This window comes from Taudactylus pleione, unplaced genomic scaffold, assembly GCF_031769625.1.
Source record: "Taudactylus pleione unplaced genomic scaffold, aTauple2 ptg000559l, whole genome shotgun sequence".
In the NCBI taxonomy this organism is placed as follows: Eukaryota; Metazoa; Chordata; class Amphibia; order Anura; family Myobatrachidae; genus Taudactylus; species Taudactylus pleione.
The window spans coordinates 2,871,109-2,887,724 of NW_028284961.1; the positions used below are offsets into that span (position 1 = coordinate 2,871,109).

The 16,616-nt window shown below is 49.0% G+C and overlaps 1 protein-coding gene across 1 annotated transcript in view; it reads left to right on the forward strand.

Annotated features, from left to right (window-relative positions):
* Nucleotides 1–16,616, forward strand: part of LOC148481849 (uncharacterized) — a 99,569-nt gene that overhangs the window by 68,832 nt on the left and 14,121 nt on the right. The window contains exon 9 of the mRNA XM_088452918.1: nucleotides 11,426–11,687. Within this exon, the coding sequence (XP_088309044.1) occupies nucleotides 11,426–11,687 (262 nt within the window). The remainder of the gene's footprint in view (nucleotides 1–11,425; nucleotides 11,688–16,616) is intronic.

Consider the following 16,616-nt stretch of genomic DNA (forward strand, 5'->3'; position numbering starts at 1 on the left):
TATCTCTCTCACTGCTCCCTCCATATCTCTCACTGCCCCCTGTGGCCGGAGGCAGGCCACACGGGGTTAATGGCTGCCACAGCACTGAAGGGGTTAACCCCCATGCTGTGCCATCATTTTTAAAAGGATAGTGTAAAAGCACACTGCACATGGTTTATAATAAACTGTATTAAAGTATATATGTATTGCTGTAATGCACTGCAGCTGATCTGCAATGCATTAGTGCATGAAGCAACGTATATTTAATAGGCTTTGCACTATATGGCTTACATGTATATTTTGTAGAGAAAATGCACTTCTTGAATATATGTCTGTATAAGACATGACCAGCCTCTGTGTCTGCAGATACTAGATGCTGATTGTGATTCCCTTAGCAGGAGGTATGATGAATAGGGTGACTGGAAGTTCTCTGTGTGAAGGTGTGAATGGTGTCATATAGCCAAACACTACATGTACAGAACTTCCTTTGAAAAGACAATCTGTTTTTCAGAACCTTTTGGATGTCACTGAATAGTATTAAGGTTGGAAATGCCAAACTGATTGATAAGGAATCAGGATGAATGTAATTTACCATTTCCTGTGACATGTTATATCAACATTTTAGGAGACAGTATAATGTATGATAAATCAGTTTGTGTTGGTGGATCAGGAAGGAGGATATTGAGAGACTCCTTTGAAATGTAAGACGTATTTAACTTATGTTTTCAGAGATAGCCTGATTGGCTAGAGGGAACACAGGGTGGATTTGCCCCCCTGTGATGATGTGTGTAAGATTGACATAAAAAGAGGGACTGTGATCCCTGTATGTGTACAACCCTGTAACTTCTGTGAGGAGGAGACCTGCTGATGTGATTCCTGTATGTGGTACATCTTTGAAAATCCTTTGTGGAGAATTGCTGTTTGATTTCTGTGTGATATTCCCCTTCAGACGGAAGGGAAGGTCGTCTTTAAGACTTTGAGCAAACAAACACTGTTTGCATTTACCAATTGACTCAATCCTGCGACCAACAGAATTGCGCCAAAACGCTATTCCGTTCTCCTGCTGTTTTGGGTAAGAGTTCCGTGTCTCCAAGTTCAAGCCCTCTGCCAAGCTACCGTGCAGACCTGGTCCATTGCGAGGGATCAGGTTGGAACAGCCGACACCAAACAGGAGGTGTGTCCGCAGATAGTCAAACTCATACGCTGCAGAAGCGGTTCCAGGTGCCGACGTAGGAGCCTGACTGTACGTAAAAAGCGGTTCCAAACGCCGATGGTAGAGTTTGGTGGTGGCAGCATCGTTACATGCCCATGGCGTAGTGGGCGGAGTCAGTGACAGGCAGTCACTGACGGTGAGTGGGAGTCCAAAAGCGCTAACCCGTGACCAGGGACGGCCTAGGCGAAAGGCGTCCGGTCACATCTGGTGGAATAGCAGTGGGATTATCCCAGGCGGCTTTTCGGTCACCCGACGAGAGAGGCCGTGTTACTCAGGAGAGGAGTAACTGCAGTTTAGGAGAACGCGCAGGATGACTGATTACAGCAGAATGGAGTTGCATCAGACGGAGGTGGAAAGTGCGGCCAGCATAACAATGGACGCCCCTCAGAACGTGGTGAGAGCAACAAGTCCCGCCCCCTCTCATAGCAGTTATGTTTCTCAGCATTCCACAGCATGGCAGGGATCCCAACGAATGGATACCCTAGCGGAGCGGCTAGCGGAATTAGGAGAAAAGGCAACGTAACAAGAATGTATGCTAATCATTCGGATGTGGCATGAGGAGCGGGCACCGCGGGCCGTGGTACCCCGGGCACAGTTGCAGACTGCTGTACCGGGATCAGATCGTATCCAGTTTGCCAAGTTTGCAGACAGCAATGGGGACATTGATGGACATTTGCAAGTATTTGAAAGGACTTGTAAACTACATGATTTACCCAAGCAGGAATGGGTCAGACACCCGGTGTCCACACTGCATGGAGAGGCCCTGGAGGCCTATCAAGGAGTGGCCACCGAGGACTGCGGTGACTATGATGAAGTCGCAAGGGCCCTCCTACATCGATACTTTGTCACTCCTGAGTCCTACAGGAAAAAGTTCCGGGACTTGCCCAAGAACCCTACCAGCACCCATGAACAGTTCGCCACCCAGATGAGGCAGTATGTGGTGAAGTGGGTGAAGGGATCTGGTGCCACTACCTGGGATGCACTGATTGATCTGCTATGCCAAGAGCAATTCTACCGCAGCTGCACCCCAGAGGTGAAGGAGTGGGTGCTAGACCGGGAGCCACCCAGCTTGAAGATGGCGGCCCAGTTAGCAGACAAGTATGTGGCAATTCGGCCACAAAGGCAGAAACGCCCGACTAGCAGCAGACCCCAATGGACTGTACAACCAGGGGAACACCCCTCTTCTGCTCATCACCCCCCAAAGTGGGCATTCTCCAACCCGGGTGCTCTTGGCCAGCAATTGCCCCGCCCTGTCCCTGCAAATCATCAGAGACCACCAGGGCCCCGACTGGACAAGAAGTGTTATGACTGTGGGAAAATCGGACATCTGAGGATGAACTGTCCCACACCCCAAGCACCCCAGACTCGTGCCCCAAATCCGAGAGCTGGAGCCCGGCTTTCTTGCCTGACCCGGGGAGGTGAGCCCAAAGAGACTGTTCCTACTCCAGACAGTCCAATGGAGTGTGGGGAGAATCAGGTGGACTCTACGGAGAGAGTCATCTGCATGGCCAAGGGGCCTCCCCAAAATATGTGGCGGCACCTGCAGATGGTCCAAGTGGGGCCCCTGCAGGGACAAGGATTAAGAGACTCTGGGGCCTCAATCACTGTTGTGAGCCCCTACCTTTTTGATCCTGCTACAGTACTGCCAGGTCGCACTACCAAAGTGACCGTGGCAGGCAGAATGGAGCAAGAGGTACCTGTGGTGAGAGTCTACCTCGACTGTGGAGCTGGCCCAGAGTTGAGGATGTTGCCATCATGGATGGCCTTCCAACCAATGTGGTCCTGGGGAATGACCTTGGTGGAGGAATCGTTACCACGTTTGCTGACGCCATCGCCCGGAGTCAAGTTTCCGGATGACAGTCTACATCAACTGCACCAGAACAACCCAGCCCAGAGGAAAAGACCACAGCTGCTAGACCACTGCCAGCACAGCCTACCACAGCATCAACCAGCCCAGAGGAAAAAATTACAGCGGCTAGATCAGCACATCTACCCGGCATGCCTTTTGCCACTGGTATGCCTACGTCCCCTAGCAATGCAGAGGATGTTGGTTCTGGCTCGTTGGAGCCTGTGAGGGTGCCCAATGATGCTCCTGTCCCTAGTGGTTTGCCAACTCCAGCGGTGAGTATGAATGACCACGCTGACTTCCCTTTGACTGACCATAACCAAACTGACCCTAGCGATCCCAACCCATATCCCCCTGTAGACTGTCCCTACTTAGAAGGAAGTGAGGGCCCCAGACAGGAGTTCAGGGAAGCTCAGCTTGCTGACCCATATCTGGAAGGCATATCGTGCCAATCTGGCAGCGGCCTTTCAGGGATAGCGGCAGTGAGTGTGACCTGGCGGGGAGGGTTAAGTTACAGGGTAGCCAGGAAGGAAGGAGGGGATAGGCCAGTGAGGGAGCTACATCCCCTGCTTGTGCCAAGTAGATCGGGGAAGACACGCAGCCTACCCATGGTGGATGTCACACGGAGCTCAGAGGCTGGTGATCTGTCCGCCATCACTGTGGAACAGGTAGTGGACGAGGTGGTGAGAGGAGGCCTAGGTGACAGGGTAGGTTCCCCTAGTCATAGGTCATTGGAGGAGGATGGTAGGGCAGACAGATGCCAGGTGATGACAGAGGTGCAGTGCCCAGGGTATAGAGTGGGGGGAGACAGTGGTAGGCCCAGACCAGTGGGGGTGGAGGCAACCGGAAACTGTCCCTGGCCCACAACACCAAGACAGGTACTGACCTTAGAAACTGTAAGGCCCTACGGACAAGTTGTCCCTGACCTTAGTGCTGTAGTGACACCCCTTACAGAGTTGACCAGGGAGGGACTTCCCAAGTCAGTGGACTGGATACCCGCTTGTGAGTTGGCATTCCAGTCATTGAAGGAGGCTCTGGTACCAGCTCCAGAGCAGATGGCGCAATTTCAGGACCAGGACATTGTGGTACGAACTAATGCGTCATTGCACAGACTGGGAGCAGTACGGAGCCAGGAGGAGCCATATGGGCAGGAGCACCCTTTGGCTTGTTTCAGCAGGATACTGCTACAGTGGGAGGTGGGGTATGCCACAATTGGAACACAGTGGTTGGCAATTGTTTGGGCATTGGACCACCTTCAGCACTATGTGTGTGACTGGTCCCCCAAAAGGGTAACGGACAGACTGTTGTGGTGGAGCCTTGAACTTCAGTGTGACTATTTGGACCTTGTGCACCGACAAGGAAAGACCCACTGCAATATGGATGAACTGTCTAGGCCGGAGCCGAAGCCCCCCAGGTAGCTTCCCTGAATCCCCCAAGAGACTGCGGGACCAGGAGCCAAATCGTTGGGACATGGCCCTCTGGTGGCCAGCTTGAGAGGGGGGGGAGAAGTGTGGCCGGAGGCAGGCCACACGGGGTTAATGGCTGCCACAACACTGAAGGGGTTAACCCCCATGCTGTGCCGTCATTTTTAAAAGGATAGTGTAAAAGCACACTGCACATGGTTTTTAATAAACTGTATTAAAGTATATATGTATTGCTGTAATGCACTGCAGCTGATCTGCAATGCATTAGTGCATGAAGCAACATATATTTAATAGGCTATGCACTGTATGGTTTACATGTATATTTTGTAGAGAAAATGCACTTCTTGAATATATGTCTGTATAAGACATGACCAGCCTCTGTGTCTGCAGATACTAGATGCTGATTGTGAATCCCTTAGCAGGAGGTGTGATGAATAGGGTGACTGGAAGTTCTCTGTGTGAAGGTGTGAATGGTGTCATATAGCCAAACACTACATGTACAGAACTTCCTTTGAAAAGACAATCTGTTTTTAAGAACCTTTTGGATGTCACTGAATAGTGTTAAGGTTGGAAATGCCAAACTGATTGATAAGGAATCAGGATGAATGTAATTTACCATTTCCTGTGACATGTTATATCAACATTTTAGGAGACAGTATAATGTATGATAAATCAGTTTGTGTTGGTGGATCAGGAAGGAGGATATTGAGAGACTCCTTTGAAATGTAAGACGTATTTAACTTATGTTTTCTGAGATAGCCTGATTGGCTAGAGGGAACACAGGGTGGATTTGCCCCCCTGTGATGATGTGTGTAAGAATGACATAAAAAGAGGGACTGTGATCCCTGTATGTGTACAACCCTGTAACTTCTGTGTGGAGGAGACCTGCTGATAAGATTCCTGTATGTGGTACATCTTTGAAAATCCTTTGTGGAGAATTGCTGTTTGATTTCTGTGTGATATTCCCCTTCAGACGGAAGGGAAGGTCTTCTTTAAGACATTGAGCAAATAAACACTGTTTGCCTTTACCAATTGACTCAATCCTGCGACCAACAGAATTGCGCCAAAACGCTATTCCGTTCTCCTGCTGTTCTGGGTAAGAGCTCCGTGTCTCCAAGTTCAAGCCCTCTGCCAAGCTACCGTGCAGACCTGGTCCATTGCGAGGGATCAGGTGGGAACAGCCGACACCAAACAGGAGGTGTGTCCGCAGATAGTCAAACGCATACGCAGCAGAAGCGGTTCCAGGCGCCGACATAGGAGCCTGACTGTACATAAAAAGCGGTTCCAAACGCCGATGGTAGAGTTTGGTGGTGGCGGCATCGTTACATGCCCAAGACGCAGTGGGCGGAGTCAGAGACAGGTGGTCACTGATGGAGTGGGAGTCCAAAAGCGCTAACCCGTGACCAGTGATGGCCTAGGCAAAAGGCGTCCGGTCACACCCCCTCTTTATCTCTCTCACTGCCCCCTCCATATCTCTCTCACTGCCCCATCAAATATCTCTCTCACTGCTCCCTCCATATCTCTCTCACTGCCCCCTCCATATCTCTCTCACTATCTCATCCATTTCTCTCTCACTGCTCCCTCCATATCTCTCTCACTGTTCCCTCCACATCTCTCTCACTGCTCCCTCCATATCTCTCTCACTGCTCCCTCCATATCTCTCTCACTGCCCCCTCCATATCTCTCTCACTGCCTCCTCCATATCACTCTCACTGCTCCCTCCATATCTCATTCACTGCTCCCTCCATATCTCTCTCACTGCCCCCTCCATATCTCTCTCACTGCTCCCTCCATATCTCTCTCACTGTCCCCTAAATATCACTATCACTGCTCCCTCCATATCTCTCTCACTGCCCCCTTCATATCACTCTCACTGCCCCCTTCATATCACTCTCACTGCCCCCTCCATATCTCTCTCACTGCCCCTCCATATCTCTCACTGCTCACTCCATATCTATCTCACTGGACCATCCATATCTCTCTCACTGCTCCCTCCGCATTAATCTCACTGCTCCCTCCATATCTCTCTCACTGTCCACTCCATATCTCTCTCACTGCTCCCTCCATATCTCTCACTGCCCCCTCTATATCTCTCTCACTGCTCCCTCCATATCTCTCACTGCCCCCTCCATATCTCTATCACTGCCCCCTCCATATCTCTCTCACTGCTCCCTCCATATCTTGTTCACTGCTCCCTCCATATCTCTCTCACTGCCCCCTCCATATCACTCTCACTGCTCCCTCCATATCTCTCTCACTGCCCCTTCATATCACTCTCACTGCCCCCTCCATATCTCTCTCACTGCCCCCTCCATAACTCTCTCACTGCTCCCTCCATATATATCTCACTGCCCCCTCCATATCTACCTCACTGCCCCTCCATATCTCTCTCACTGCTCCCTCCATATCTCTCTCACTGCTCCCTCCATATCTCACTCACTGCCCCCTCCATAACTCTCTCACTGCCCCTCCATATCACTCTCACTGCCCCTCCATATCTCTCTTACTGCCCCCTCCATATCTTTTTTCAATGCTCCCTCCATATCTATCTCACTGCCCCCTCCATTTCTATCTCACTGCCCCTCCATATCTATCTCACTGACCCCTCCATATTTCTCTCACTCCTCCCTCCATATCTCTCTCACTGCTCCCTCCATATCTCTCTCACTGCTCCCTCCATATCACTCTCACTTCCCTTCCATATATCTCACTGCCCCCTCCATACCTGTCTCACTGCCCCATCCATATCTCTCTCACTGCCCCTCCATACCTCTCTTACTGCCCCCTCATATCTCTCTCACTGCTCCCTCCATATCTGTCTCACTGCTCCCTCCATATCACTATCACTTCCCCCTCCATATCTCTCCCACTGCCCCCACCATTTCTCCCACTGCTCCCTCCATATCACTCTCACTTCCCCTCCATATCTCTCACTGACCCCTCCATACTGCTCTCTCTACCCCCTCCATATCTCTCACACTGCCCCCTCCATATCTCTGTCACTGTTCCTTCCATATCACTCTCAAATCCCCTTGATGTCTCTCTCACTGCCACCTCCGTATCACTCTCACTGCCTCCTTCATATCTCTCTCACTGCCCCTCCATGTATCACACACTGCCCCCTCCGTATCTCTCACTGCTCCCTCCATATCTCTCTCACTGCTCCCTCCATATCTCTCTCACTGCTCCCTCCATATCTCTCTCACTGTCCCCTCCATATCTCTCTCAATGCCCTCTCCATATCTCTCACTGCTCCCTCCAAATTTCTCACTGGCCCCTACTTATCTCTCACTGCCCCTCCATATCTCTCACTGCTCCCTCCATATCTCTCACTGCTCCCTCCATATCTCACTCACTGCCTCCTCGATATCTCTCTGACTGCTCCCTCCGTATCTCTCTCACTGGTCCCTCCATATCTGTCCCACTGCCCCTCCATATCTCTCCCACTGCCCCTCCATATCTCTCTCACTTCTCCCTCCATATCTCTCTCACTGCCCCCTCCATATCTCTCCCACTGCCCCTCCATATTTCTTTCACTGCTACCTCCATATCTCTCTCACTGCCCCCTCCATATCTCTCTCACTGCCCCTCCATATCTCTCTCACTGCCCCCTCCATATCTCTCCAACTGCCGCTCCATATCTCTCACTGCCCCCTCCATATCTCTCTCACTGCCCCCTCCATATCTCTCACTACCCCCTCCTTATCTCTCACTGCCCCCTCCATATCTCTCCCACTGCCCTCCATATCTCTCACTGCTCCCTCCATATCTCTCTCACTGCCCCCTCCATATCTTTCCCACTCCCCCTCCATATCTCTTTCACTGCTCCCTCCATATCTCTCTCTCTGCTCCCTCCATATCTCTCTCACTGCCCCCTCCATATCGCTCTCACTGCCCCCCTCCTTATCTCTATCACTGCTCCCGCCATATCTCTCTCACTCACTGCTCCCTCCATCTCTCTCTCACTGCCCCCTCCATATCTCTCTCACTGCTCCCCCTCCATATCTCTCTCACTGCCCCCTCCATATCTCTCTCACTGCCCCCTCCATATCTCTGTCACTGCCCCCCTCCATATCTCTCTCACTGCTCCCGCCATATCTCTCTCACTGCTCCCGCCATATCTCTCACTGCCCCCTCCATATCTCTCTCACTGCCCCCTCCATATCTCTCTCACTGCCCCCTCCATCTCTCTCTCACTGCCCTCTCCATATCTCTCTCACTGCCCCCTCCATTTCTCTCTCACTACTCCCTCCACATCTCTCTAACTGCTCCCTCCATATCTCTCTCACTGCCCCTCCATATCTCTCTCACTGCTCCCATCCATATCTCTCTCACTGTCCCCTCCATATCTCTCTCACTGCCCCTCCATATCTCTCTCACTGCCCCCTCCATATCTCTCTCACTGCCCCTCCGTATCTCTCTCACTGCTCCCCTCCATATCTCTGTAACTGCTCCCTCCGTATCTCTCTCACTGCTCCCTCCATATCTCTCTCACTGCCCCCTCCATATCTCTCTCACTGACCCTCCATATCTCTCTCACTTCCCCCTCCATATCTCTCTCACTGCCCCCTCCATATCTCTCTCACTGCCCCCTCCATATCTCTCTCACTGCCCCTCCATATCTGTCACTGCCCCCTCCATATCTCTCTCACTCCCCCCCTCCATAGCTCTCATTGATCCATCTATAAATCTCTCACTGACCCTCTATGGGAGTCAGACACATGTGTGATCACTTTTCTGTATGCCCATGACATTCTTTATACTTTCAAATGTAAATGTAGGAAATTGCTGAAGTGTGCAGAAAACCAATGCGACTGAAATCAGAAGCCTGTCCCACCAACTGCATATCCGTCTGCAGCAGTAGCCGCCATCATTAGTATCTAGACCAGTGGTCAGGGAACAGGGGTAAATTACCCCACATGGGGTAAAAATTTAATTTCTGGGGATAATGGATGGACAGCCATATAATATAGAATGAGTCATATGCATGCCCGGCTGTGCCGCAGGGAGGCTCTAAACCGTTCCCCTGCTGAAATGTTATTACCAGCAGGCTTCCGGCTCCTTCCCTGCAGCGCCACGTTAGCCGGAGGCTGCAGTTCTCTTCTGAACTTCAGCTTCCAGTTCTCTCCATGCGCACTATGGGAGAGACGTTATGACGTCTCTCCCATAGTTCCGAGGAGCAGCTGGACGGACAGGACGGTGGCAGATGCAGGAGCGGGGCTTAAGGTAAGTGTATTTTTTTTTTGTACAAGCGGCACTACAGGGGCATTATATGGGGGCACTACTACAGGGGCATTATATGGGGGCACTACTACAGGGGCATAACTATGGGGGCACTACTACAGGGGCATTATATGGGTGCACTACTACAGGGGCATATCTATGGGGGCACTACTACAGGTGCATTACTATGGGGGCACTACTACAGGGGCATTATATGGGTGCACTACTACAGGGGCATAACTATGGGGGCACTACTACAGGTGCATTATATGGGGGCACTACTACAGGGGCATAACTATGGGGGCACTACTACAGGGGCATAATTATGGGGGCACTAATACAGGGGTATAACTATGGGGGCAGTACTACAGAGGCATTATATGGGGGCACTACTACAGGAGCATAACTATGGAGGCATTATCACAGGGGCATTATATGGGGCAATAGTACAGGGGCATTATATGGGGGCACAACTACAGGGGCATAACTAAGGGGGCACTACTACAGGGGCATTATATGGGGGCACTACTACAGGTGCATTATATGGGGGCACTACTACAGGGGCATAACTATGGGGGCACTACTACAGGGGCATTATATGGGTGCACTACTACAGGGGCATAACTATGGGGGCACTACTACAGGTGCATTATATGGGGGCACTACTACAGGGGCATAACTATGGGGGCACTACTACAGGGGCATAATTATGGGGGCACTAATACAGGGGTATAACTATGGGGGCAGTACTACAGAGGCATTATATGGGGGCACTACTACAGGAGCATAACTATGGAGGCATTATCACAGGGGCATTATATGGGGCAATAGTACAGGGGCATTATATGGGGGCACAACTACAGGGGCATAACTAAGGGGGCACTACTACAGGGGCATTATATGGGGGCACTACTACAGGGGCATTATATGGGGCACTACTACATGGGCATAACTATGGGGGCACTATTACAGGGGCATAACTATGGGGTCACTACTACAGGGGTATTATATGGGGGCACTACTACAGGGGCATTACTATGGGAGCACTACTACAGGGGCATTACTATGGGGGCACTACTACAGGTGCATTATATGGGGGCACTACTACAGGTGCATTACTATGAGGGCACTACTACAGGGGCATAATTATGGAGGCACTACTACAGGGACATTATATGGGGGCTCTACTACATGGGCATAACTATGGAGGCACTACTACAGGGGCATTATATTGGGGCACTACTATATGATTTCCTTCCTTTCAAATCAAGGGGGTAACGTTGGCGTATCGGTAAAAAGTTCCCTGACCCCTGATCTAGACATACATGAGCCCCACACTAGCTGCCAATGATCTGTCAGAAACAGATGTCCCATCTGTGACCGAATGCTATGAGTACATATGGAAGATGGATAGTCCGCCTATGACACTCCAATGATGCTACCATGGAATGGGGTGGTTCTTTGCAATCACCAGATGGCCAAGTGATCAGAATTGCCCATATCATGGAAGGTGTGGCCACCAGCAGACAGATCAATCCATTGGTATTAGCGATATCCATCAGTTAGTGTAAGTCTGACCCAGTGCATGTGCGGTGGCTGATTCCTTACTCTCGCACATGTGCACTATGCTGATGTCTGCAATAACCGTTATATTATAAAAATATTAATGAATGTGCTCTGTATGTCTTGGAAACTATCTGTTCTCAATAATAATTTCCAATATTGTGTGATCTATATCAGTGTCCAGTTGGGATCTTTTCAAGGTCTTTGGAGAGTGACTACGAGTGGCTAAATAGCTGGCTGAAATCTGGATCCTGCCAGACTGTGGAGGACGTCCGACCTTGTTACATCTCTAACAATGGATTCCGACAGTTCATAGAGGACGTGTCTCAGTGTAAATTCGGGATCCTGTATCACACCAAGAACAGAGGGAGGATCAATATCACTGATGTCACTGACTCTTTGTATGACACCGAGCTGCAGCAAATGTCTGAGAGACTAGGTAAATGACAAACTACATTACACAGACGTTCTGGAAGGTTTGTCTGTATTCTAACCACTATGGGGTTAGAATACAGGACCTCATTCAGAGTCGGTCGTTGCAGCCGCTCGGTCGTACGCAACCAATGTTCGCTAAACTGCGCGTGCGTAAAATTCGCAATGCGCGTGCGCAAACTAGCCGTTACAATCAGAAATTGCTCTCTCCTTGAACACAGCCAGGTCGTTAGTTTGAGTGACAGATTGAGGCGTTTGTGGGTGGTAGCAGGGGAAGGTGCTTGTGAACGGTGGAGTGGAGATCCGAACACAGGCGTGCCTGACTATGCAAACGGCGTTTTATGGGAGTGCATAATTAACTAAGTAGTGTCATGGCACATGTGACATGGGAGGTTTGTACACTGACCTGATCGTAGTGCTTAAGAGAGGGTATGGTCAACCTTAAGCTCTACGAGTAGCTGCGATGTTTCCCGATGGTCTCAATTAATCCTTATAAGCCTGGAGATGATGTGTAATGGGAATGAGAAGGGGGCGTGTTTTTAGTCTTACGGCCGCATCCTCCCCTCGCTCGTCCAGCTAACGATCCCATCTTAACGATGCAACTTGCGAGCTCTTCATTTGCATATCCGGCCCCTTTTCCCTTTCGACCGTGCGGCCGCAACGACCGACTCTGAATGAGGTCCACAGTGCTCCGAGGCTTTGTTAGGGATCAATGTAAAGCTGGGTACACGCCGACCTATCTGACGATTGGTAAGTGTATACACACTTACCAATTTGTCTGCCCGATGTGCCGGGCTTGACAGCTGAAATGGGTGGGCCTTTAAATCGGCTGCCCAGTTGAGTTGTCAGTCACCCCCAGGTCCGGCAGCATGTGTACGGGCGATCGTCGGGTCACCCGTACACACCAGCAGATGACCAATATATCTCCTAGATATGTCTGCCACCTGCTGTGCTGTACAGCAGATTGGATATGTCTGTAAATGACATTGTTCACAGACATATCCGCTGTACATACCCAGTGATACACTATAGATATACCAACAATTCAGTGGAACCACCAATATATCTATCAGTGTGTACCCAGCTAACACAGATCATCTCCATGGGAAGCTCACATCTTCATTTAATGTGGTGATTGGACCCATTTGGTTACTGTTTGATTGACAGTTAGTTTAGTTAATTTTATTATTATTATTATTATTCCACTTTATTTATATGGTGACAAAAAGTGTCCGCAGCGCCTTACAAGTACATAAATAGATATAATGTGAACAAAATAAGAAAAAAAAGAGAATTACAGTACAAAAAAATAGCAGAATATGGATCGTATGGTTTATAATGATTGGCGCAGCAGCAGTTATAATGCCCAAAGGTATAGGTGCCCCTGTTGGCAGTGGGGAGGTGATGATGGTCTAAGTGAGGGAAAGAAAAGCACAAGAGGGAAGAGGGCCCTGCTCGTGAGAGCTTACATGTAAAATGCTTATCTAGATATCATTGTTATGTCAATTAGGCCACATTAATGAGTGGGTAGCACAGACAGTGTAATGGTCAGCATTACTGCCTCACAGCACTTAGGTAATGGATTCAATTCCCACAATGGCCCTAACTGTGTGAAGTTTGTATGTTCTCCCTGTGCTTCTGTGGTGCCCCAGCTCTGTACAGTGGCCATGAAGCCCTTTGATGTGCCGTCCTGGACCCTGTGTTGGCTCCAGGGGCATCTCTATAATGGGTGCAGGGTGTGCGGTGCACACGGGCCCCTGGGTCCAAGGGGGGCCCGCACCGCACACCCTGCACCCATATTATGTAAAACTTACCTCAACGAGGTCCCGCATCGAGTCTCCCAGTGCTCCTCAAATGCCGGAAAATGGCCTCGGCGGCCATTTTTCTGGTGTTTTGCGCATGCACTGTGAGGAAAATGGCAGCCACGTCATTTCTCCGGTGATCTGCGCATGCGCAATAGACTCCGAGCACACTCTAGTGCCCAGAGTCTATTGATTCTGCGGTGGCCAGCCAGCCGCGTTAGTCAGCTGACTACCGTCGGAGTGAGAGGAGGGGGCCCGTGTGCATCCTCTCTAAAGACGCCCCTGGTTGGCTGGGTGTGGGGCTGACAAATGTAATGAAAAGAGCACATTTATTTTATTTTTAAAAAGCTGCCTGGTTTATATACGGGTGGAGCAGGACTACATTGATGACAGTGGGCACAGCAGTAGCAGAGTCAGCACGGGACCCAGCAGGGGGTGGCTCATGCTACCTGAGAGCCGTTGAGGGTTTGCAGTTGGTGGCCATTATTGGGAGAGAAGGAGCCGCTGTACCGCTGACCGAAAGGTGCTGTGTTCCCGGAGACCTGACTGGCAGAGGAGCATGCTGGTGAGCGCTGTCACCGCGGCCAGATCAGGAACATCTCCCGTCAGCTGTGTGTGAGTAGGAGGCGGAGTTGGTGTGGTGACTCAGCTCCTCCCCTAGAGTCGAGCAGTAGACAGCACCCAGAGAAGCCGGCTCTCCCCTGCCATCTACAGGGAACCGACAACCTTCATCTTGTTGGAGAGTGACAGATAAAGGAACCGCAGGTGCAGCAAAGACCTCAGGACTATCTACAGAGAGAGGTCTGTACAGCGTTATCTATCTCATCCCTGCATTACAATCCCCATTCCAGCTGCAGCACTAGATTGCCCTGTACGCACAGGCATACTGCTTAGTGTAGTTTATGGCCACAGAAATAGTGACTTACAGAAGCACGTAGTGAGGCTCCGACATTGCCTAAAAGTGGGAGACTGCCACCAGGAGCAGCTTAGCATGGCGAGATACTTAAGTGCTACATAATAACAGCTTGAAATAGCAACCTGCTACTCAAAGAAGACGGTACATTTACATAGCTTGGTAACCTTAGCTGACAGCTACTGCTTATAGAATAGTAAAAAGCAATGTCAGATTCAGCGCTTCAATTACAAAGGTCCTTACCTAGGAAAGCTCACGGATGTCAGCGACAGCATAGTTTAGAGAGGAAATAAAGAAAGGGTTGGTTCCGACGCTGTCTTAGGATCTATGAGTATCCTTGTGTTCCCCTCATGTGATAAAGAAAAAAATTATATAGAGTGTAAATCCACAAATGCTAGCAAATAATAAATGAAGGTATAAGGATCACACTCACCCAAAAAACAAATTATATCCAGTACAATATTGTACTCACCTTTTATAGTGTGTCATATGGGCTTTGGACATTTATTTCTGTAAACCCCAATGTCCGTCGGTGTTTACCCAATAAGGGATTTGTAAAGGTAGAAAGCTCAGAGTGGTATTAAAAAAATTTATTATACGTAATGTTCCATATGAAACATATAATTTTATTTACTCAATAAAGGTATTTTTTCAAAATAGATGTGTACATATACAAAAATGGTATTTGCAAGTATCAAGCAACCATTTAAAAAACATCAAATATAATAAGAACATATAAGACAGTAAAATACTTAAAATTTAAGACAAAAAATATATTTAAAAAAAAAATGTTTGTAAAGATTTTTTATATATATAAAAATAAAAAATAATTACTAAAAGTAAGTGGAGAGTACCAAATAAGGTATCAAGCAACACTTTTCCCAGAGCCTCTGTCTGCTTCCTCAGGCTGATAGATGTAGAATGAGCAACCTGGCCTCTTAAGTAGAAGACTAGATGTAGTCTGACGATGATTGACAGTGGTATGTTATGAGGTCATCACAAACAAAATGACCAGAAGAGTTGGTCAAAACTAGCAAAATATAAGTTCAAAGGGACAGGGGTGATAATCTATCATATAAGAAAGAAAATGTGACTTATTTTTTTAACAATAAGCAGAGAAAGTTCTCACAATGGGAGGAGTCATAGACCAGAGTCTACCACTTAGTGGATAACTTTTGCACATAAGGTATGAGGGAGGATGAAGTTCCTCCAGCCAGCGTGAGAAATGTAGTATACACTTCCCAGAGAGCTGCAACCGTTCTCTCTGGGAAGCCAATCAGCGCTGTGGCACAAAGTCCATCAGCGTTGCTGTTTACCATGGGGATGCGTCATCTGTAAACATGGAGGTTCCAATTTGGAGAGTCCTGAGAAGGTTGCCGTAGCAACCACACGCTATAGGAAGCGCCTATGATCCAAATGGGTCAAGAACGGGTGACATGAGAAAGAACAGGTGACGTGCAATGAGACTCCGAGTCAGACCGGTCGCCTTAGCAACCGGATGTTCGAAGGTATAATGTGTGTCAAGCTCGTTTAAGTTGTGCCTGAATAGATTATGTGCCAGTGTGGAGAGAAAGTGATTAGGGAAACAATTATAGTGTGTATAGAGATGAGGAAAAGTGCGTTCAAGAAAGAAAGAAAAGAGGAAAACAGAGTGGCACGGTTTGGGGGGACAGAGCAACGTGGATGGGAGTACTGAGTGGTGTGAAAATGGGAAGACAGAGCAGTGAAGATGGGTAATGACAGATTGGTGTGGATGTGGGAGGAAGACAGAGTGGTGCGGGTGGGGGGGAGACAGAGTTGCACAGTTGGGGAAGTGGATGAAAAATTGGTAATAAAAAAGGTTATTAGAGGAACCATTTCAAATCGAAATCCTTGTTGAGTCCATCAGGATGGATGGTTTTGAGAGTATATATCCATCTCATCTCACTTTTTGCCAACATTGATGCTTGATCTCTGTTCTACCAGGTTGCATTAATGTTTTGAATCCCCATGAAGCTCTTTATGTGGTCGGTAGAACAATTGTGTTTTTCTTTAAAATGAGAGAGTGGGTGGCAAAAAGTGAGAAAAAGTCCTGCCCGCTTAACTAGAAGTCCTGCCCACGGTTACCAAAAGTCAGAGGAATGGCACCCTTTTTTCAGTATAAATACAGCCACAAGCAGCACAGCAAGCATCACCTTTGAAAAAGGGCTCTTAGCTCGAAGCGCGTGAGGTCTGCTGCATG